Here is a 22788-nt window from a genome sequence, read left to right as displayed (position 1 = left end):
ACAAACAGGGCTCTCAATTCACATAACATACAGTTGCTCCAAATCAGTCTTGGCTCCTCCAACAGCTGACTCCTGAGGTTTCTGGTCTGGACTTTTGGCCAAATGAATATCCATCACCTGCACCACTCGTCCAGCTTGCTGGCTATTTCAGCCTGACACCCTGTAGTAATACCATACTGGCATAGACACCTGTGTAATACATACACAGTCTGTATTTTCCAGTCTGCTGGCAACAGACACACAGACCCCTTTGACTCATTGTCCTGCTCCAGATGCTAGCACTTAAATCTCCACGCACACGTGCATACAAGAGAGAGTTAGAAAATGGAGCAAATTAAAACACAGAATAGACTGCTGATCCAGGACAGGGCATGGCCAGCTAATAGTGCTGAGCGATGCCTGTTAGCATATGGCTGGCCCCTTTTATCCTCTTACCTCTCTGTTTTCTCTTGCTTTTCCCTCCCCACTCTATCTCAATCGTCCCTTTCACTGCCTATGGTTCTCCTTCTAGATATCCAAGAATAAGTCTACACAATCCTATTCTTGTCTGCATCTCATTATGTGTCCCATAGCCCTGTAGGCAGTAGCTTTCTCAGTCTGAACGGTGATCAGGGAAGTGTCTCCTTTTGATTCCTCATGATGGGTTTCAGCGCTGGCCCATAGGGCTGAGGCTGTTCTGGGTCAAACCTAGGAGGAGCTCAGACTCCAGTCTATTTCGGACAGGGGGTTTTACTCTCCTTGCCCTGCACCTCTGCCCAAATTTGATGTGTGGAGAAGAGCCTTTTATTAGATAAGCTGACAAAGCTGTTTTTCTGCCGAGAACACTTTTTTCCTACTTCAGAGTTTGTAATTTGGTGCTTTTCCTTTATTATACTTTAAATGTATGAATTCCATAGCCTTATTCCATAATCTTATTTAAACTATTCTAACCTTAGCTTCTAAAAATTCATAACTTTAAAGTCGTCAGATATTGTTTAAAACCAAGTATAGGAAGTACTAAACTAGAAGTATCAGACTTTTAAAGTTACGCATGAATACTCATTTTATGATGAGTATTGACACAAGAGCTTGATGTCTGTTTCTGATCTCTTCAAGAAACTTTACTGATCATGATACGAGATCCCTTGGCTTCATAAACAACATTCAGTCATGAATGCTGGGATCTTTCTCTTTCCCTTTCTCCCTCTTTTGGACCTCCTTTGTTGTAAAGGAAGCTTGTGCATCTAAGTGTAAATTCAGAAGACTTCCACATAAAGTACAGTTGAGCTGGAATTGAACAAATGAGGTATTAGGAAAAGTAGGTCACAGAAATGCTTGCAAATTCCGAAGAGTGATGTTTTAAAAAACGACTCTTAAACCCCAAAAATTCAAAATGAAATTTCATAGTGAGGAATTCTATTCTTCAAGACTTCCCCATCTTTTCCAATATTCTTCTTCTTCCCATTTTATCATGCCAAACTAAATTAACTGCTATTCTACAATTACAAAAATGCAACTTATAAAAGCAGAAAGCTTTCTCCTGTTTTTTCACCATTGCACTATTTACCTAATTTTCACATTTTCATAGAATATGGTATCAGAATAATTTTCATATTCCAGACAAATATAAAAAAGAGTTAAAGTTCAAAAAGAGTTATTAAATCCCTGTCAAATCTAAGGCTTGAGGAGTGAAAATACACCACCATCTGTTGTTTCATTATAACAATACTATTTCTTGCATGATACAGACTTGATACAGAGAATATTCATTATGATTCTTCACTGACTGAATAAAAGTTCCAGACTACAAGTTCTATACCATTATAAAAAAAAAGAAAACGCAGGCCATTGCCTCAGAGTGCCTAAACTGTTTTAGAAATTTGAACTAAAGTTATATTTCTAAGTATTATAAAGGCAAGGAGAGCATGAGGACTGTACCACTGATTTTCCATTCTAGGCCTTTCTAACATGAGCTCACAAATGTATAGAACATTTTGAGACAGACCTTCCTCTGAGGGTCATGGAGTTTGGTCTCCTAATCAAAGCAGCACTAACCTCAAAGCTCTCTGAGTTGGCACAGACACACTTCTCTTGTAATGAAATCAGGTACACCTCCAAGTACCAAAGAGATTAGTGTACACAAGCCAAGAAACTTAAATGCAAAAAACAATAAAATGAAAACTATTTACTTATTTCACTTCAGGACATTTAAAAAGTTATTATTATTCTCTATAGTTTACTAGGGAAAAATATACTGTTCAGTGTGTTTTATTTTCCCCCTGAGTATTAAAGTTTTGATATAGAGAGGGAAAAACAGTTAAAAAATGATACAAAAATATACTTTCTTAAATTATATTTACTAATTATTGAAGACTTTGAATACACACTAAAAATGCATAGTCATGTTAATATCATTGTCATAATAATTCTCTGCAAAATATCACAAACTAATAACTACTGCCATCCCCAAAAGAGATTTCCCCTCTCTTTAAATAAAACAGTTTGGATATATTATACATAACTTACACTTTGTGGAAAAGAAAAAAAAAAGGGTGATGTATAGAGTTTAAACATAAATATTTCAGTTCATTCTACTTCTCAAATCACAGAATGAATTTTCAGTTAAATGGCAATCCTGCAGTATTATAAAAACACAAATTGTAACAATTTATTTTGGTGTATGTGTTGAAGCACACATCCAATAATCCTCCCAAGCCTATCCTTCAGGCAAAACAAACCATTGAAAATCATAATGTGTTAGGCATACTTGAGTCACTTCCTAAACAGAGGCTTGAAAAGATGAAAGAGTGCTATTCCAGTTTGGCTGAATGGTTCACATCATGACATGATGCAGAATTAATTCTGTACACAGTAGGCTCATTTTAGTACTCAGCAAAACACAGCAACTTATAAATTTCATAGTGTTAAAGCAAGAAGCAGTCTACAAAAAAAACTAAGGAAAAAAAGTCCACATATCTGCATTGTGTACATCACATTTAACCTGCCAGGCTTCATTAACTCTAACATATTGGCTAAGTTATATCAACAGAAATATAAATACCCACCTGTTTTGGGGTCAACAGAAAAATATGGCTGTCCCTGAAGAATACTGTACACTACTCTGGCACTGTTTCCATATGTGGGGTCATCTGCATCCGTGGCTGTCACCTGTAGAACAGATGTACCTGTGTATACAGGAAAATAAACATTAACTTGCAATAAATAAAATTTTCTGATAAATATTTTCAAACACATTTTTAAAAAGCCTCTAATGTCCTCACATTCTAAAACTGAGAGATTAATAACATTATCTGTTATCATCATATAATTTTTTAAGGAAAAATAGTTACATTCATTTGAAAAAAAATAAATCTTTATATATGTATGTATAAATTGATTACATATGTACAAACTTCGAAACTACAGAAATGTAAACATAAATAGTAACTATATAGCATGCATATTTATATATGTTCACACACACAGATTGTAAGCTTGGATATTGACTTCTAAATAACACAGATTTATGGACTTCAGGATTATCTTCATCCACAATACAAATTAATGTTGAAGTATAAAAAAATAACACGTATAAATGCTCCCAAATGAACAGAAGTTGCTAAATGAATAAAAAAATCTAGCTATTGGAAGGCATCAAAGATCTGGAAATAACTACCAGAACCTTGTTGGGGATGCAAATTAGAAAGATAAGTTCAAAAGACAATTATTTTTATGCTAGTAGTAAAAACAACTAGAAGAATAAAATAAAAGTTTCTAGCACATCACTAGGTGGGATAAGTTATGAGCAACCTTTTGAGAAAATAAAATGCCTAAGTGCTGCACAGACAGAATGGAGACTAGTGATTTTTTTATTTTAGTGTATTTTTCAAGGCATGTAATGATGAATCTTTGCTATCACTTGCAAACACTTCCCATAAGAAATCAGTAAGTGTAAGATTGCAATTTAATAAAGGCTCAGACTTCACTATATTTGTTTATCTTTATGCAGATGCAGCTTTCTACAGGCTCCTTGGTTCAGCATTAAAATACCGTAACAATAACAGAACAGGCTGCTCTCACATAAATCTGCATCTGAAAGCAGATTCTCATCTAAATTAACCACTGAAGTATTGCATCCACTCTGGGGTGTTCAATTTCACATTTAGTAGAGAGGAGAAGTATGTCTTTTAATTGAAACCCTTGATCTCCTTCACTTGTTGCACTTTGATTTGCCTTATAGAACCATTTTGGAGCATGGTAACTAGATTTCTTCAGATGAAGCTAAACCAGGAGATGTGCTTTAGCAGCACATCAGATTTATTCTTACTGCTAATAGGTACGTAGTCTCAGAGACCAGGCAAGAGCTAATCTAAAATAAGATTTCACAAATACATATGGCATGGACATCAGTTTCTCAGTTCCAGTTATTCAGCCTCTTAGATCAATTTCTATTTCACAGAAACATTTGTTAATGTGCACATTCTCAGTGTACACTTGAATTAGAATTATGTAAAGTCATGGAGTCTCACTGCAGGTCCAGCAAACTAAGCATGTAATCCTTCACAGATTTGGTTTCTACCCTCTTTGAGAAACTTTTCACTAATTTGTACCACAATAACTTGCACACCAAGAGCTGCTGTTTCTATCTCTACTGGAGACTTAGTAAAACTGTATGCAAATATGTCTGCATACTTAAATACAGTGACTTCTGGTCTCCAAAAAGCTCAGGTGTATACAATCTCATAGGTAAATATACTAACAAACCAAGTATAAGGATACCTGGATGACTTTGAAACTAAATATTGTAATAAAATCAAGCTAGAGCTAGATGTATGTTCATAATTATTCAGATATTGATGTTAAAAGTAACTAAACTACTGTATTAGTGTTCATGTTGAAAGGTAAACAAATGTGAATTAAAGCTTGTGTATGATTTTCTTAAAATGTTCTAGGAATAAGTTCAGCCCTATTTATTTGCTATCTAAACACAGAATAAGAGATCACTTCCAGGAACATACATTTCCCCCTGCTAGTCTATGACACTGAAATGCTATAATGATATATTTCTGTAGCCCAGTTTGTAAATAATTCCTAGCTTGAGAGGAACTTGTATGGTTCAACCTTGTGGAATCACTGAAGATTTATAGGTTATAGATGAACAACGATTTCATTTTACTTTCTAGTTGTGTAAAACAAAAACATATCCATTCAATTAGTATAGTCAGTCACCTACCAGAGTTTACTATCCAGAATGCTGAGCAACTTTTTTCTGTAGTTTTTCCTTTTTCTGGGAAAACAGTTACCAGCTGCATGAGTTTCCAATTGCACTTTCCCCCAGAATTCAAGGTTATCAAGATATGTCTTGAACTCGATAAACATATTTTGGCTATTTCAGAAGAAAATATCAGAAATATTCATAGATTTCATACTACTCTCCTTCTTTGAAGACTTTCTTCTCTCCTTATTTTAAAAGTATCTTAGTGCTTGTATAACTCATTGATGTGAGAGAAAAGAAACACAACCAGTGAAAGGCAGCATCTCACAAAGCAGCTGACAGGTCATTTTAGAATGAATGGAATGCCATTGTATCCTAAAATTTGTCATAGTGATTTTCTAATGCAACTGTATCTCTCTCCCAAGAAACACCTGATAATAGCAATCTAGTACTGAATAGTGGTAAAGTGTTCTCTTCCTACCTAAAAGAACCCTTAGAATCAGAAATTTTAACTCAACCTCCCACCCCACATCTCGAACTCTCATTCAGTGGAATAAGAGTTTAGCTTCATATGAAGTTAAGCTTCAGAATCTTAAGTTCTTCACTGTTTCACACAAGCATGTTCAGCATTTTATAAGCTATCCCCATACCAGCCTTTTACCTGACTCTTGCCTGCTTTCCTGAGCACCAAGGAAATGCAGCTTGTGAAAGCTGCAGATTAGAATGCCTTGCAAAAAAAAGAGGCAAAGAGGGTACTTTTACCTTCCAATTAGTCCTTTGAAAGCTAGCATCATTCACGTTTATCTGCACAACAGGCAAATCACAGTTTGGGATATATTTGTATCATTTAGATGCAGCATCATTTTTTGTTGTCCTGCTAGGTGTAATGAAGATTTTGATGGAGATTTACACAGTACTGTTTTCTTGCTAGATTAAATGTTAAGAAGTTTGAAAAAAAAAAAAAGTAATCAGCTACAAAAGATTAGGGTCTAATTTCTCTAACACCACAACAGAGATATGAACATCAGACCCATACCTTCCATTCTTTCTTTACTAGCTTACTGTGAAAGTTCCTGCCAAGAAAAACTCAGTTTTCCTAGGAAAGAATTATGTCACTCCAGTTAGACAATAAAATACTTTTCCCCCCCAACTGAAGTCTCCGCTTATTCAACTACCATTTCATATGCTTTCCCACTACATTTCAGATTACATTTGGGGCATTCTGTTTTCTTAGTTAATGCTTTATAAAGAGCTGCAAAACATGTCTGTATGCACTGAACATCACTTTAGAAGCTTTGTCTTTTTTTCTGGTGTAAAAAAAATATTCAATTGGGGAACTAAATTGTGTTTTTATTTAAAAATTATTCTGTTTTTTCTCTATTTTTTAAAGAGCAGTTTGCAAGAAAAATTTTGTGAAGTTATATCTCAAAAAAAAGCTGAAAGGGAATATTGCAGCTTGTCTCTCTGAAGACAAATTTTTAATGTTTAATGAGGCAGTTCCATAAAATATGTCTGTTGAGAATGCAAATTTTTATGCATGACTTTTCATTGTTGTCTGTACTATTAAATCTCAAATGGATCAACATTGAATGAAAACTTAAAATAAATGATAAAAAGATAAAGTTTAATAAACACAGGGATTCTCTGCCTAACTAAGGTAATTGTTAGTACTGTTAGAAAACACTAACAAGTCAACAAAATATGATTTAGTTTCACAACACAGGAAGTTAAATAGGCACTTCTAATAAAACTCATATTTATGAACAGCATTGTCTTCCAGATTATCTGAAATTATGACTACCTCACATGGAAATACTCTCAAAAGAAGTTCAGAAGCATCAACTGTGCCTAGTAATTTCTTAAGTAGAATTTATTGGGAATAATCTTCTTATCAGAAAATCACAGAATGGTTAGGGTTGGAAGGGACACCGAGAGGTTATCTAGTCTCACCTCTAAATGACCTCAGCAGTAAAAAGTTAACATGGAGTGTTTCACTCATTTTGCAGTTAACACATATAGAAGTCTTTTACTGATTGGAAAATATTCTTATTTTATTTTAATTTACATAAAGATGACTTTCATAAACCTTAAAACAGACCACAGAGATCACAATGTAACTGAGTTTTTTAAAGTACAGAAGAAATAATTTCAGATATAAATCTTGGTTCTTGAGACAAATTTTAGGGAAAAATTTCATTGAAGGCACTGAATAGACATTTTCTTTCATCTCTCCCAGAATAGTAGATAAAGCATAAATAGTATGTTTATTTTATGTTGCAGTGAAAACTGTGATCTAATATTTGCCAAAAAAATAAACAAAACTTTTCTGTACTTACTTGTCAGTGACTTGAAAAAAAGAATAGCCATAAAAGTCCTAGAGCTTTTACAACTAGATTAAGTTCAATTTGTGGGGAAAATACCAGCTAGGATCTTGAGGAGACAAACAAGAACCTGCTGCTGAACCTAAGCAAAATAATGGCGATCAAAACTAATGCCACTTAACATGGGAACTGTTGCAGAGAGACAGTAACTGTGAAAGATCTTTAAATGATTATGTAAAAATCAGAAGAAATATTCCAAGTGCGGCTTCCTTAGAAATTCACAGAAAAACATTAACAAGTTCAGTTAGGTATAGACTCCACAGCTAAATGTCAAAAAACTGTGCTAATTATAGAACTAATAAAAGTGACAGAGATATCTCCATCATTTGACACAAAGAATGTATCCTGTGGAAGCAGTAATAGAACTAGTCTTCCTGAGATTGAAGACAATAAAAATGTTTTCAGAATGCAATAAATACAAACAAATAAATAGGAGAAAAAAGAAAATAGAGATAATAAATTTGTAATGAAAATATAATGTATACCTACAACAGAATGTCAGTATGATAGGATATGAAAATTCAGATTTATTCACACAACAAAAAAGCTTTGTGGAATAGATATTTTAATGATTTGCCTCAAGTACAACCAGTAAAGTGTTTGATTTATAAAACATAAGCATCAATTTTCTATTTAACCAGTAAAACTTCATTAGTTTACCATGATCGACTGTGTTTTACAACACAAAACATCATCCCAGACGACTCAAATCAATTTCTGGAAAACAGTAACATGTATGATGTAGCTGAGTAGTAACACTAGATTCTGATTACTGGAGAATTAGGACTAACATTTATGTAAGAGTTCTCAATATTGAGAAGATGAAAAAAAATTAAAACTTTCATAAATACAAAACAAATAAAAATCATTACATTAGCTACTTTTGATTTTGAAGGTAATATTGATCTCTCATCCACTATCTTTCTTCCTATGCAGAAAATAAAATGCCTCTAACAGTGAAGGAAATAATCAATTAAAATTGTTTCCATTAAAGACAAAACCAAAGAAAGATGGAGTTACACGTTTTTGGAAACAGTTGGTAAAGGAAATGAATTACTCATTAAGACAGCCTGTGGTGTAATGGGAGATAACTGAGATAAAAGCTTAGATGACGCTGAAATGAACAGCAACTCCAATCGTAAAACTTTGTGCCACAGTGAATTATCAAAGACAGCTGAAGATGTTTTGTACAGAGACACAATATTCTTACTGGAAGCTCTATGCACTCACTGTAGTAATTCACATAAACATGTATTGTTTGCATTGTCTTGGACTTATGATATTACTCACAGAAATACTGCACTTTTGTCCTTGTAAAAAATTCTGCTGGCAATTCTATTAGAGGAAAATTATAAACTAATTCAGGACCAGAGAAGTATTAAATAAACAGATTGCATAATGTATTACCTCAATGAATAAGAATATCTGAACTATGTCACAAGGAAAACTAAAGATTGGTACCTTTTTGAACTTCACTTTATAAGAAACTTCATTAATAAACATGTCTAAAATAATCTAGGAAACTACTGTTCCTTTGTGTTTTATTCTGTGAATTGCATAGACTGCACATGCAGGCATTAAGAGAATGCCATGAAGTGTACAGCTGAATGAGGATATATTTATACATCTTGCTTCTAGAATGGGAACTACAATTTGCCAAAGAATGTATATTAAAGAATTCAAGCTTAAGAGTGACTCTCCTCTTACAACCAGTATGGGTGTGTGCATACTGTTTTCTTACTATGAATGTCACAAGTAACGTCTTCTTCTATCATGTCTTGTTCTTATCTCTTCTTAACTCAAATATATTTAACATACACTCAATGATGTGATGATAATTTTGACAAACAGTATGTGGCATTTGCACTTGTTAAAAGATTGTTGAATAGCAGTTTGTTTTCCTTACCCATTTCAGACATCTCTGGCACAGTAACAATATACGGTCCATCTGTAAATTTTGGTGCATTGTCGTTGATATCCTGCACTTTGATAATGAACTCAGATTCAGGCTCAAGTGGCTTGTTTGTCCGTCTATCAATAGCTTGGGCATGAAGTACATAGTGTGTCTTCTGCTCTCGATCTAAGCTTTTGGTTGAATGGATGTCTCCAGTTGTGTCATCAATAATAAATATAGTCCCTGCCCCTTCTCCAGTAAGGATGTATTTGACTGATCCATCGCCTTTGTCAGAATTGGAATGCAGCTGTAGAATAAAAACACATAAAATCATATAAAATTAATTAAAAAATTCATTAAAGGTCACAAAAATTATAACATTACTGTTAGCACCCCTCTATTTTGTTTTCATCCTTCCCAATTCCTGCCATAATTCCTCATATGCTCTTTCTGGCAACTCAGTCATTTTGTTCAAGGTAATTTTCCACCCAGCCTAGTTAATTTCTTAAACTGGGATTTCTTGGGTTATGCATCTGTTCTAGAAAACTTCCCTAAGTCAAGAATATTCTAGTAACTGTGTTGATTTTGTTTGGTTTTGGTTTTAGTCCTTCTAGTAGTGATTTTACAGCACTCATTGCTTGAAACTCTGTTCTAACCACTAAACTGGATGCATTCCTACTGAGGATTGTCCACTGCAATGATAGCAATTCCGTTCCACCAACATTTTCCTCAGTGGACCCAAAGGAAACATCATTAACTGTGAAAGGAAACTGCACACTGTGCCAGTGGCAGATGTCTGTCCAGGATTACTCTATCCCACAACAAAACACAGGCATTTTCTTTGGATTTTGTTTGTTTATTTTTAGCTAGAAACTTATCTAACTTGCTTGTATTTAAATTATTTATAGTTAAATGTTGAAAGTTTGAAAGAGACTTTCAGCATTTTCATTGTTCATAACACCCTGTGCTATGAAATATACATTAAATATATTGTACCCTTCCTTTATTACAGTCAAATTTTAATTTACTGGGGGAGTGGCGGGGGGAAGGAAAACCCAGTAAGTAGATTGGTATGTTAAAAAATGACATGAAATGGCTTCCCACTGCCTCAATGTTCCTAACCTGACTTTAAAGAATTGCTTGTTTAGAATAGAAATGAACATGTGTTCTTTGAGAAGAGTGATTTTTATATAAACTGAGAAGTTTCAAGCATTTTCTTTTTTTTTCTTTGAAACAACTTTGAGAGCATAATGTATTTTTTGAGGAGCACAATAAGAACGAAGTGATAATGCAGAAATGAACAGCCTCAGGTATTGTGATGTGAAATCAGAAGGAAAACTTTCTTATTTTAAGAAGACATTAATTTTTATCCTTATCCTACTGCCCTGAATATTTTTCAATATCTGCAGTGTGTCATCACCAAATTTTGACACAGAATCTGAGCAAAGGAGAAATGAATGACAGATATTATTTTTAATTCATAGGATGCAAGGTGTTACTTTCCTGTTTTTGTTCTCAGTTCAAAAACCATAGAGGGTTTAATAAAGAGAAAATAAGACTTGTATGGCAGAAAACATTTTTTTTTAACCTAAAACACAAGATACAGAGGTGATGATATTTTCTCACACACTAGGTGAATCTTTTTTTTTTTTCTGGGTCTTTGTCTTGCCTTTAAAACTACCTTCCTGGTTATTTGTAAAAGGAGTAAGCATATAGTGCTTGAGAAGATTTTTCATCTTTTCTACTAAATTCATTAAATTATGGTGTTGCACAGAATTTATATCTTGTATGGTAGGGGGGCTTGGAAGGAGGAAACTTAATAAATTTTAAAAGTTTTCCAACTGATATAAATTTTTAGCACAACTTCAGTCAATGCACTATATACTCATCTGAGTCACATGAAGATCAGACTTAATAACCAAAAACTGGGTCATTACTGTGCCCCCCCCCTTTTTTTTTCTTAATCAAAGAAAGAAAGAAGTAGAAAAAGGGGTCTGTTTGGCATGTCTTTATGGGGCAGCAGAACAGTCTTACACATCGTTTGCACTAGTCATTGGCAAAATTAATTGCTTCCTATCCTTAGAATAATACTGTACTTTATTAACTAAGAAATAATTCACTCTGTGTAAAACACCAAGAATCCAAACTTCCTACAAAATCTAAATGTTATTTGAGTGATTTATTCCTAAAAACAAGAGTAATGGGTATTCTGGTATTCTAGCATAGGTTTACTGTTACTTTAATTTTTCAAAAAAAATTAGAATTGTAGATGAAATTATTTGATTTATTTTATTTTGCAATGAGTCCTCAGTGCTAGTGTTTGCAAATGGTATCAGCAAAATGACAAATTACATGAATTTATGATGCTATAAGAAGCTCAAAACTAATTCAAACTGAAAAAGACCAAAAGGATTTCCATCATATTTCTCTCCTTTTACCTTTATGGTTGTATATGTAAAATCAGATTCAGGTATACCAAATAGAGATCCCAGCAAAAATCATTGCATCTATAAGTGGAATTATGAACATGTGAGTCAATTAAAAAATTGTTAGGTAAGAAATACACAGAATAAGGAACTGCCATAGAATATAAAAATTAAGGTTCTCCAAAACCAAATATCAACATACACATGCCGTTCCAATACCATACTGCAGAAAGCCACATTGACAAATTCATTGTGATGGCATGAAATGCATGGACCATTTAGAAGATTAGTAACATTAGTTATTTTTTTATTGTGAAGAAATCACTCTTTGTACTTTTCATCAGTGAAGAAAGTACAGATGTATTTTGAGGGTTTCTACATTAAAATTTTACAGAGGTTTTTTTTACATTAAAAACTAAGAAAAGTTAAGAAACACAAAAGATACTCAGCTGATTTCATGGTCAACAGATTATATGTTATTCCTGCTAAACATTGTGTTACCCAATAAGCCTCAACTGAAAAAAACAGGCAAGAATATCATCAGAAGAAAACTATCTGCATATAAATAATCACTGAAAGCTTTCTATTACAACTGGGTCTTTTAAACTGCAGTTGTAAGGAAACAACTAAAAAGAAGTAAAAGCTAAAAGAAGTTCCTGCTTCCTTACTTCCAGATATGTCTTATATTGTTTGAAATATAACACTTTGATTTATGCCTTTTAACTTCTAATACTGAATTTTAATCTCACAGAGGACAATTTTGCATAGCAAATGCCATTTTCTTTGTCAGTGGTTTATATTTCAGTTTTCCTGCAAAGTAAAGATTAAAGAACTGTTTGTCTTCTTTAATTCTTCCATCTTAGTACAAATTGGTCCAAGTAGAAAAATATCAATGCTTCTCTCAAATGCTTATTTGCAATATGTGTTGTGCTGAGAGAGCCCCTGGGAATCCCTACTTAAGACAATGTTTACTAGATTAACGAGAGATTTATGTCCCCAAGCATGGTGCACTTCTCTCTTTTCTCTCTGCACTAAGAAACTGTCTCCACAAAAAGTTTACACCACAAAAGCTTTTCCAATTAGAATAAGTGTAATACACCTCTTATGTCACAAATACATGGTTTGGGAGAGTGTATTTCTGCAGCACTGCCTCTAATAGTTTCTAAAATATATTGACGGAGCAAAATCTAGCTGGACAATAGTGGCCTTTCTGTCTGTTTAGGACTGAGATTGATTTCAGATTAATTTGACACAGAGGAGAATGTCACTAAGTAATGCAAATGCAAGCCAACCCATGTTTTGTTCAGACCTAACTCGTGTGACCTGGGGAAGTGACCTCAAACCAGATCCCTAGAAAGGGTGTGTCCCAGTCATGACCCACTTTGGGGAGTCTCCAGTGTTCCTGTCCCAGGGAGCTTCCTCACTCTGCTGATCTCTGACAACAACATCTCCAATTCTCCAAACTGCAGTCAGTGCAGGCTTCTGAATTCCCTGTGGAAATAAGGACTCTATTCTAAGTGATGGGCTGCCTTCTGCAAACATTACAGCTGGTTTGGTTATGCTTCCAAGAAGAATATATCTGTTTAACATTCTGAATCTGTCCATAAACAGAAGCCACCAGAAAGCATTCAATTTTCTTCCCCTTTGGTCATAATTCCTGTCTTTATTTCTCTCATTACTTTTAGGGAAAGAAGAAGCTGAAAATAATAGCGAAAGGTAATATATCTGGAATATCCCCTTTGCCACTCCCAGTGGCTGACACTTCTTGACATATTTAATGACAAGTTGCATCCAGGAAGATTTCTGATGGTTCCTCAATCTTTAACTAGCCCATATTAGCAATGTATGACTGATTTTGCAGAACAGTAACCTCCTTTACTAAGGCTTCAATGTTTTTCTTCCATCAGTCCATTTAAAAGCTCATTTTCTTTTAGAATTCTTGCAGAAATTGCAGAAGGGCTACATTAATCAAAGCTATGATTTGCAGATACTTGCAAATATTTCAGTTAATGAGTTTCCTTTATATTCTTATATTAATTTTGATACTATGAATCTTTAAATACTTTTTTTGATGCACTAGCATATTAAGTGCTGTAAAATGAATTTACAGATTGAAGGCTAATTGCCCACCTAGTACAGCATTGTTACTGCTTGTAACTGAAAAACGATCTAGTGGCTAAAGCCTAATCACAGCCACAAATACCAGGTGGCTGCTGCTTAATTACTGGCCTTATTCACTACCAATCACTTCGTACATCTGCATTGTTTTAGCTGATGCTTAGACACTTCATACCTCCAAATATTTAAACATACCTGCTTGTCAAGCAATCTGACAAATAGACAGAAACTACTGGACAATAGGAAAGAGGCCCAACGGGAAAGAATACATACCAATAAGTACTAAAAAACCAATCCAAAAATTAAGAAAGCCAACATCCTACTTCTACTGGGAATTCGGAGTGTTAACTACTCACAGTGATCACCATGCTCCCCTGCACTTGCCTCAGGAAAACAAGCTGCAACCAGGAAACCATGCATGACCAGAAAATAAAAAAGCCTGGATATGAGGGGCAATTGTAAAGTCGAAGAGTTGTCTGTTAGTGATTTAACTGCATGTCTACTTCCTCCTGTTTGCTTTTGTTGAAAAGTCTGCATTCTTGGAGTGTTGTGTGGGTGGCATTTTAAGTGGACGGCTTATGATTTTTACAGTATTTTTAATTGGACTAACAATAAATTCTTGATATATGATCTGGATACATCTTGTTCCAGCAACAAAAATATAATGAAGAGACTGCCTTATATGAAAAAAAATTAAAATCCAAGGCTGATTTGAAAAACTCAGGAACTGTTGCACTAACCTAATGAATTTAATCAGAGTAGAAATGGAAAGTATTTTAAAATAACTGCAGATAATTAAAAATTAGTGTTGAAGAATAATAAAAATAAATTTGTGCAGGATTCTATAAGCAAAACCTGAGTTATGGTAGTGACACTACCATTATGTCTTGCATAAATATTGTGTTCTGTTCAGACAGCACCACATTCTTTCAAGGAAAGCAGCAGAATCTCCCCTTCTTAATTTGATGTCACTGTCAATCAGTTTAATTTGACAAGAGGGCCTTAGCACAACACTACGGCAGTAAAGTCTACCAATGAGTGCTGTGCCCAGAGGAATGACAAAATTATGCCCAAACAGCATGATCTATGACCTTTAGCAAAACAGAGGAATGTATTAAGTTACTTAGCTTTTGTTACATGGAATGGTTTATTGCCTCACTAAAACATCAAGATGGAGAAATATAAAGAATTAATAGTAGAGCACTAAAACACTGAGTAAAAATACTTTCATCTTCCCTCTAATAAGAACTGCAATCATACTGACTTCCTTCGATATTTATGTATGCAAAACAATTTAACAGAAATGTTACAGTAACTTATTAGTTGCAAAAGCTGCATTTAAAATTTTTCTTGATGGCACATACAGAAAGAAGCAGAGTCTAGCTGACACTACTGAAATGTTCATTGTGTCTATGCAGTAAAAACATCATCAGATTTGCTGCTGACTTGCTTCCCTTGGTGTGAGCTATAATATCTATTTAAATGGAAGACACTGCTCTGGGCAATGTCACACATTTTGATGGAATTTTCAGAGGGAATCATTAGCCCAGGAGATAACTGTACTATCCATAGCAGTGTCCACAAATTGACAAGAAGTTATTCCACATCCTTGTCAAACAGAGGAAGAAAATAGAAAACCGCAATTTCCCCCATCTGCTGAATGAGTTTTCTGAGATAGAAGAAAAATAATTGGATTGCAATCATCCAGGAAAAACACAACTGAAACAGTATTAACTCCACAATATAACACTATAGCACACAAACATCTGTTCTTGCAAGATGTTTTTGCTTGCAAGCGGCTTCTCTGAAGTCTGTTCTTTTGCTGCAGCCATTAGGAAGACTGTAATGGCAGAAGTATGCAGGTGCATAAGCAATCACACCTGAAACAACATCAGGCATAGTAAAGCAGCCACAAGTGGTCAACATTAGCTTCTATTTTCTCTCTGTACAAAAGGACTCCAGGGAATGAAAGAAAAAAAGCAAAAATAATAATAATAAAAAAAATATTCCAAAACACACACACAAAAAAATTATATAGAAAACTGTCCTTTTTTTTTTTTTTTTTTTCAAATAAAAATAACTATATATTTTTAAGAAAAGTAGAATGCCAAATTGTTCTTTCAGTGTACCATGTGTCCATACTATACATCTTCCCTATGGAAGAAAAATAATTACACTCTGGTGAAGTTTTCATCTGAACTCTTTTCACAGCAGTAAGCTTTCATTTCAGATATATTTTACTTGGGCAAATGTTGTGATGGGCGTATAAACTATTTTTTTCCTAGCATGTAGGATTTACATAGTATATGGGTTTTAGGGGTTTTTAAGAGTTTCGCAGACTTGAACAGAAGCAAATTACTAAGAAATAATGAAAAAATTCATATTTGGTCTTCAGTTTTCAGCGCCTCTTAATAATTACTGACACTAAATCTTTACAACCAATATATCTGTAATCATGATGATAACTTAGATTCCTATATCCATTCAGTAGGGCCATAAATTTGACAGTTTGAATCCAAGTGCCTTGATGATACACTGCTACTCAAATAGGTCCTGACCACACATCATCTCCATTGTAAGAAGAATGTTTTGCTTCTGATTGTATTACTAAATCATAATAAGGTGGTGATATGCCAGCGTAAAGTACTTCTAAAAATCTCATCATTCCTATAAATGGGTACGAGCAGTAATGGGAAATAAAATTGTTTCAGTTCATGGAACTACTCTTGGGCACAGGTTCTGCAAACCTCTCACTTAGACCACTGATGCTCTGCTTTCTCTGTAAATGCCTCAGCACTCAGCTACACTGCCACAGATGCATTATGCTTCAAAGATACTAAAAGCAGTCCTAGGTACCAATATCATAACTTTCATTACCTGCTCAAGTAAGCCTGCTTTCATAGGAAAGGATGTTTGCTTAAAACATTGAAAAGGTCAAGGTCAGAAAAACAGTAAGTGCATATATTCTCTGAAAAGACCCAAGGGATGTGAGAGTTCGGGGCTTGGAAACTCACTGATGCAGTGAAAAGCTATTCTTCACTGAAAAACATTGCATATTTGTGACAATGATGGAGTAAAAGCATGTGTAAAAACAGTGTGTTTCCTCACACTGTTTCTGCAGACTTTCTACAGGTGCTTTTGACCTTCATTTCTGGTGCTTGTTTGGGGAAGCTACTCTCATTGCACTTTTTTCAAATTTTTTTTATGTGTACAAAGAGAAAATCAAATTTCTTTTTCTTTCAATTTACAGTACAGAAGGCAAAAAGGGAAAATAATAGGGTCTTCCAAAAAGAAAAGATGTGTATCTTTTACTGAACAGGAATGCCAACCTAAGGATTATGTAGGATTTTTCAATATGTGAAAAAGCTATTATTTCTTTGAAATCCTGATCCATGAATTTTGTACTATGTGAGATCTCCATGCTCAGAGCTTCTCATGATACTGAGAGTGATAGAAATAGCTCACTGCAGCACATAGCTGTAAGTGTAATAGTACTCAAACTTTTTTTGAAAGTACCATTTATTTGTTTGCTTGCTTGTTTGACAGTGCTACAGCTAATACTGTTTACTCTATGAAAGATTTGAAGACAGCACATTAATTTTTAAGCTCTGGGAAAACAACTCTGCTGTGTACTCATGTGGTATTCTAAATTACTTCTTTTTACTTTGCTCTTCCTAAGAAATACTGTGAAGAGAAAAAATAAATGTGTGATTTTCTGATTTAGTACTTGTGAGCTGTGTAAAATCAGCTAGAGGAAATTTTTTTGCCAGGGACCTGATTACTTACTCAATTACAGAGTTTGATTAGCAAAAAAATATTATGTGGAAAAGATCAAGGAGAGATAATTAATTTAGCAGCTTCCTTTTATCCCATCCTTCCAAAAAAACTTTCACACATTTTTGAGTTTGATGTCTTTGAAGCCAATTTGCTGAGAAATTTTTAAGACTGTGTAAAGAAAACAGGTTAGCTACTGTCCAATGGCTTCTATTTCAGGTGAAAAAGTTGTTTCATTCTGAAGAAACTGAAAAGAATGTACCACTATGTGCCATCAGGGACTGCATATATCATTGTTTAAAAAGGATTTAATCTCCATATTTTTGTGAACTCCCTACCAAAGCATATTAATGCATTTTTCCAGGTAAAATAAATTTTCATTTTTGTTTTCATTATTGAAATGATTTTTTCTTTTGGTCACTTTATTTGTTACGATTCTTTGTTATATACCTTTGAATTATTAGGAAGTAGTATCATAACATTGAATATCAAAATATTAATTTATTGGGGTATTGATTCACAGCTTATACAGTATTAAACCCTTAAAATCATGTTCTGTTTTTGAATCTGGAATGTGATTTAATCTCATTCATGTGGTCTGCAGCTTTTCTGCTTGTTGGTTGAAATTTATTTTTGTAAAAAAAAAACAAACCTGGTTCTGCACAGAGTTTCCATTACAACTCTCACAACTGATCACCCTTCTTCTGCATCTCTGTTATAAGAGAATATATTTTTTTTTTTCTGATTATAGATACTTTCCTTCTTCCTCTAATGCAGAACTCTTCCTGTTTGCTAGAAATAAAAAGTACTACATGACACAGTAAAAAAATTCAACATCACATTGAATGTCTCCACAAATTTGAAAGATCACCTGTGCCTCAAAACCCATTGATAATGAAAATGCCAGCTCTGCTATTTTGAACATCTTTGTTGTGTAAGTCAGAAGGTTCATGTTCAGAGCAGAAGCTTATCACCAGCCCTCTCCACAGATATGTCATGTAATGACTGCAATAACAAAGTGGCAAAGTGATCCTGACTGTTACAAAGATGACTATACTTTCACAAGTAGGAATAAAAAATTAGAAACATACCAATGCCAGGAATAGGAATGCAAACAACTTTCCTTAACTTCATCGTGCTTTTTATGGGCCGTTACAAAAAATTTCTGGAACCTTTATGAATGTAAACCAGGGAAATTTAAGAATATTTTCTTTGTATTTCCCTACTTCACACAAGCATTTCCAAGAATAAATACAATTTCTGAGCTCAAGGTTTTTTAATCTTGTAATTCTTACCTATTAGGACAGTTTTTTCAAAGTGGTACTGTGCTACTGCTTCTTTTGTCTTTCTAGATTTACCATGAGCCACTGTAGTCCATAAAAACCTGAACTGCCACTAATGCAAGTTTTTGATTTTAAGGCATAACAAACCCCATGTTTTTTATATTTACTTCAGTACAACTTCAAGACAAGTAAAACACAACTTCTGAAAATGTTTATAAAACAGTTTTACATCACAATTAATGACTGACTAGTGTTTTGAAACAGCACTCATATAGAGGCCTGGTGTAATGTTTAATGTTTTGCTGCATTTTTCATCTGACAGTATACTTGCAAGTGCTGCATGATATTTTTTCAGCCCAGTACAGATAACTTCCATCTTTTCATAGGCAACTGCCATTCTTCATTGTGACTGACAACACACAGTCTAACAATGAGAATAAGAAAATATGCTAGACTTTTGAAATAGCAACCAAAGAGACCAAGCCATCCAAATTTACAGAGACTCACCGTTACATTTTTGAAATATATTTCATTATTCCTGTGTTTAATCCATAAAATGTCTGTTTTTAAAAGAAGCTGTAATATATTTTTCCATAATGGGATGTACAAGAAGTATCTGCAAATGACATCATGATGTAAAATCATATAACATTCGGTATTCTAGTATTGGTCTAGTAAATGCAATAACATTTACATTAAAATTCTCCCATATGTTAAAAAACATGGAAAGTGTACAGAAGAATTTATTTTACATAGCTTTAGATAAATGGATATTTTATAATGAAATAATACCTTCTTCTCAAAGTTCTACTTTTCTCACAAAAAAAAAACAACTTATATTCCTTGTAGTCCATTGTAAAGTCACATATGTTTCATGCTCAAACTTGTTTTCGTTTTTCTGTAGACCAGATATATCTGGACCATGGAATTATCTTGAATTTAAAGCAAGAAAAATCTAGTTGAGAGCTACTTTCTTCCAGTTGCCCTTTGACAACATTTAACAGAAAGCATTTCAACAAAGCAAGTCAGAGGCTTATTGATTTACTAAAATGAACAGTAATAAAATCTGCATGTTATTTTTAACATAAACCTTATGTTTCTGATTAAGAAAGAACTATGCCATGTTCACTATTATCTAATTCCAATAGGTAGCACTAATGTTCTTTTCCTGTATATATAAAGAATCCCAGACATGATGTTTCCTTTACTGCTAACACTTATTAAAGTAAGGGATGAAAAGAAATCTGTTAAAATTTGATCATTCTCCAGGACCAGTATTCAAACTATATTATAAGCCAAAAGCATACTATTCACACTTCAAGGCAATAGTGTTTCTTACGGGTATGCTGATACATCAATATAGATGTAAATTATCATGTTCATGATAAATTATATCTATATGTAATATATGAACATGATCGTTTTTATGATTTTTCTTTTCAGAGATGCTCTGACACCTTCTCCCTTCTCAAAAAATGCTCAGGCAGAATAGGATTACAATCTCTAAAGCTATTGGCTGCAAGAAACAGTTAGGTACAAGTGATTCCATAAAACAATATGTGTAAAATGACAGGGAAAGTAATATAAAAATAGTTCATTCTGGGAGGCCATTAAAATGACCATTAATAGATGTATTATTACACATTCTTGCTAGCAGTACAAGACAGCATCAGTACACAGCACATATAGTGTTTGGATATATATTTTACTCATTAACACGTTTTCCATTACAGACTGTTTTCTTTACATTTAAACATTCTAGGAGGAAGTGCACATATGTCCCAGCAGAAGATCCAGGGGTATGATTCTGATCTCCCAGTGTCTTTTTTTTCCCTAACCTTATACCGAGAAGTCAAAAAATATTTTTATTGGGGGGGTAAAAAAATGAAAATAGTAAAAACATATTGCTTGATATTTCAAACACCCACTGAATATAAGTTTTCACTTAGTCATCCTAAAGTGAGTAAATATTACTCATATTGCTAAAATCCCTTTTATTCCATGTAAGGAATGATCTAGCAGGTTGCTATGTTCAGTGGTGCTATATAGTCCTAAAACAAGAAGTCAGGGTAACAAAGATGACTACTGGTTAGGCAGCAGAAATAAAAATCTTATTTTGACAAGAGGTAAACTTTTTTTTCCCCCTCAAAAGGTAATTTTAAGACCACACAATCAGCTGGAAATATGTTCCTTCTGACCCAAACAGTGTTGCGCTCTAAGAACTAAAGAAAACCCAGACAAATGTTGGAAACGTAGTAAATATCACATTCTCTGAAGGCATGCTCAACAAAACTCTGGGTAAAACCAGGAATGCCTCCTGCTTCCCCCCTCTTCTGTTAATATAAATACAATTTTTGTTCAGACACAAATTCAGATATTGGAGAATTTCACATGTAAGCAAGAGGAGCAAACTACAACATAAGTATATAACATCACAAAAATTATGACGGTAGGAGTAAAAAAAAGGAAGATTGCATCAGAACAGTTCCTCTGTAAGTGCCAATGAGTATATTTTATCTTTCCTAAAAGGGATAAATTTCTGACTTGATCTAACTTGTAGAGAAAAAAAAAAAATCTACATTCTAAAGAACAGACACTTAACATTTCCCTTAGAGATTATAACACTCGCACTGAAGTAGTTTTACTTTAGAGCAACTTTTTATCTATCTGGCTCACAACTAATTCCAAAAGAAATGATAATAAAAATGCTGCATATGTCTTCTATGACTTGTCATAATGTGTAGGAGATTGGCTTCAAAACCACATTTTCTTTCATTACTTAATGCTTGACTTTTTGTACAATGCATAAAATCATAAAAAAGTGGAAAATTACTGTATTTTAAATATTTTTATTTTTATATATTCATCAAATGGTTGCACTTAAAAATATCATACTAAGAACTTATCCATACAAATACCCTGTGGTCTGAATTACATAGGTTCCTTTGGCTTACATACAGGAAAAGAGTTGTTTCCTCTTTAGGCCCAGGTTTAGATTCAAATTACATGAAAATAAACAAAAAGAGATAATGTATCCTATTCTGAAGATGAGGTCTATTGAGACAACCAATGATGTTCCTTCAGCTTCCAACATCATCTGCGGACATCACATAGTTAAAATACTATTTAAGCAATACCTAGTATGGTCTCCAAAATTTTAATTCCCACCAGGTCATGAATGATAAGATGATTCTCAAAACATTAAATGGTTATTATTTTATTAATTTCTTCCTCAGACACAGCTGTCTGTGTAAGTAAGGTGAGGGCAGGAGCAGTGAGCTCTCAGGCAAGCTGCAGAGTCCTCAGTGGTACAGGAGATCAAAAAGAGCAGCTTTCTGAAGACTTCAGATTTTTCAGAGTGGAGTTACCTTTTTTCCTTTTTTTTTTAAATTTCATAAACTGGGGGTGGATTGTTGTATTGAACCTTCACTCCAGAGAGGGAAATCCCACTCCTCAGCCCAAGATATCATATTCTTATCTGATCAATCTCTTCTCCTCGGGCTATCTTTCATTGCTCTATCTTTCAAAAGTTCCATCATGCCTCTTCCCTTTCCCTCTTCACGCTCTGTTCTTGTATGCATCCTAGCCTGTAATACTCTTGTTCACATGGTCCACATGCACTGCAGTTCCTACAGTGCCACCTCCAGCAGGATTCACACTGAATGCACTGATAAACTGTCATGCTAAGGACATATGAAAATTTAAGCACAAGACTTTG

The 22788-nt window shown here is 34.0% G+C and overlaps 1 protein-coding gene across 2 annotated transcripts in view; it reads right to left on the bottom strand.

Moving 5' to 3' along the window:
• The window catches only part of CDH18 (cadherin 18), a 168737-nt gene that overhangs the window by 124434 nt on the left and 21515 nt on the right, over nt 1-22788 (bottom strand). For both annotated transcript variants that reach the window (XM_058831761.1, XM_058831760.1), the window contains exons 2-3: nt 9482-9776; nt 3045-3164 (exon numbers count right to left, since the gene is read on the bottom strand). In XM_058831761.1, coding sequence (XP_058687744.1) covers nt 3045-3164; nt 9482-9776 — 415 coding nt within the window. The remainder of the gene's footprint in view (nt 1-3044; nt 3165-9481; nt 9777-22788) is intronic.

This window comes from Poecile atricapillus, chromosome 2, assembly GCF_030490865.1.
Source record: "Poecile atricapillus isolate bPoeAtr1 chromosome 2, bPoeAtr1.hap1, whole genome shotgun sequence".
NCBI lineage: Eukaryota > Metazoa > Chordata > Aves > Passeriformes > Paridae > Poecile > Poecile atricapillus.
Note: the sequence above shows the minus strand (reverse complement) of the source record. Positions and strands in the feature narration are given on the sequence as shown.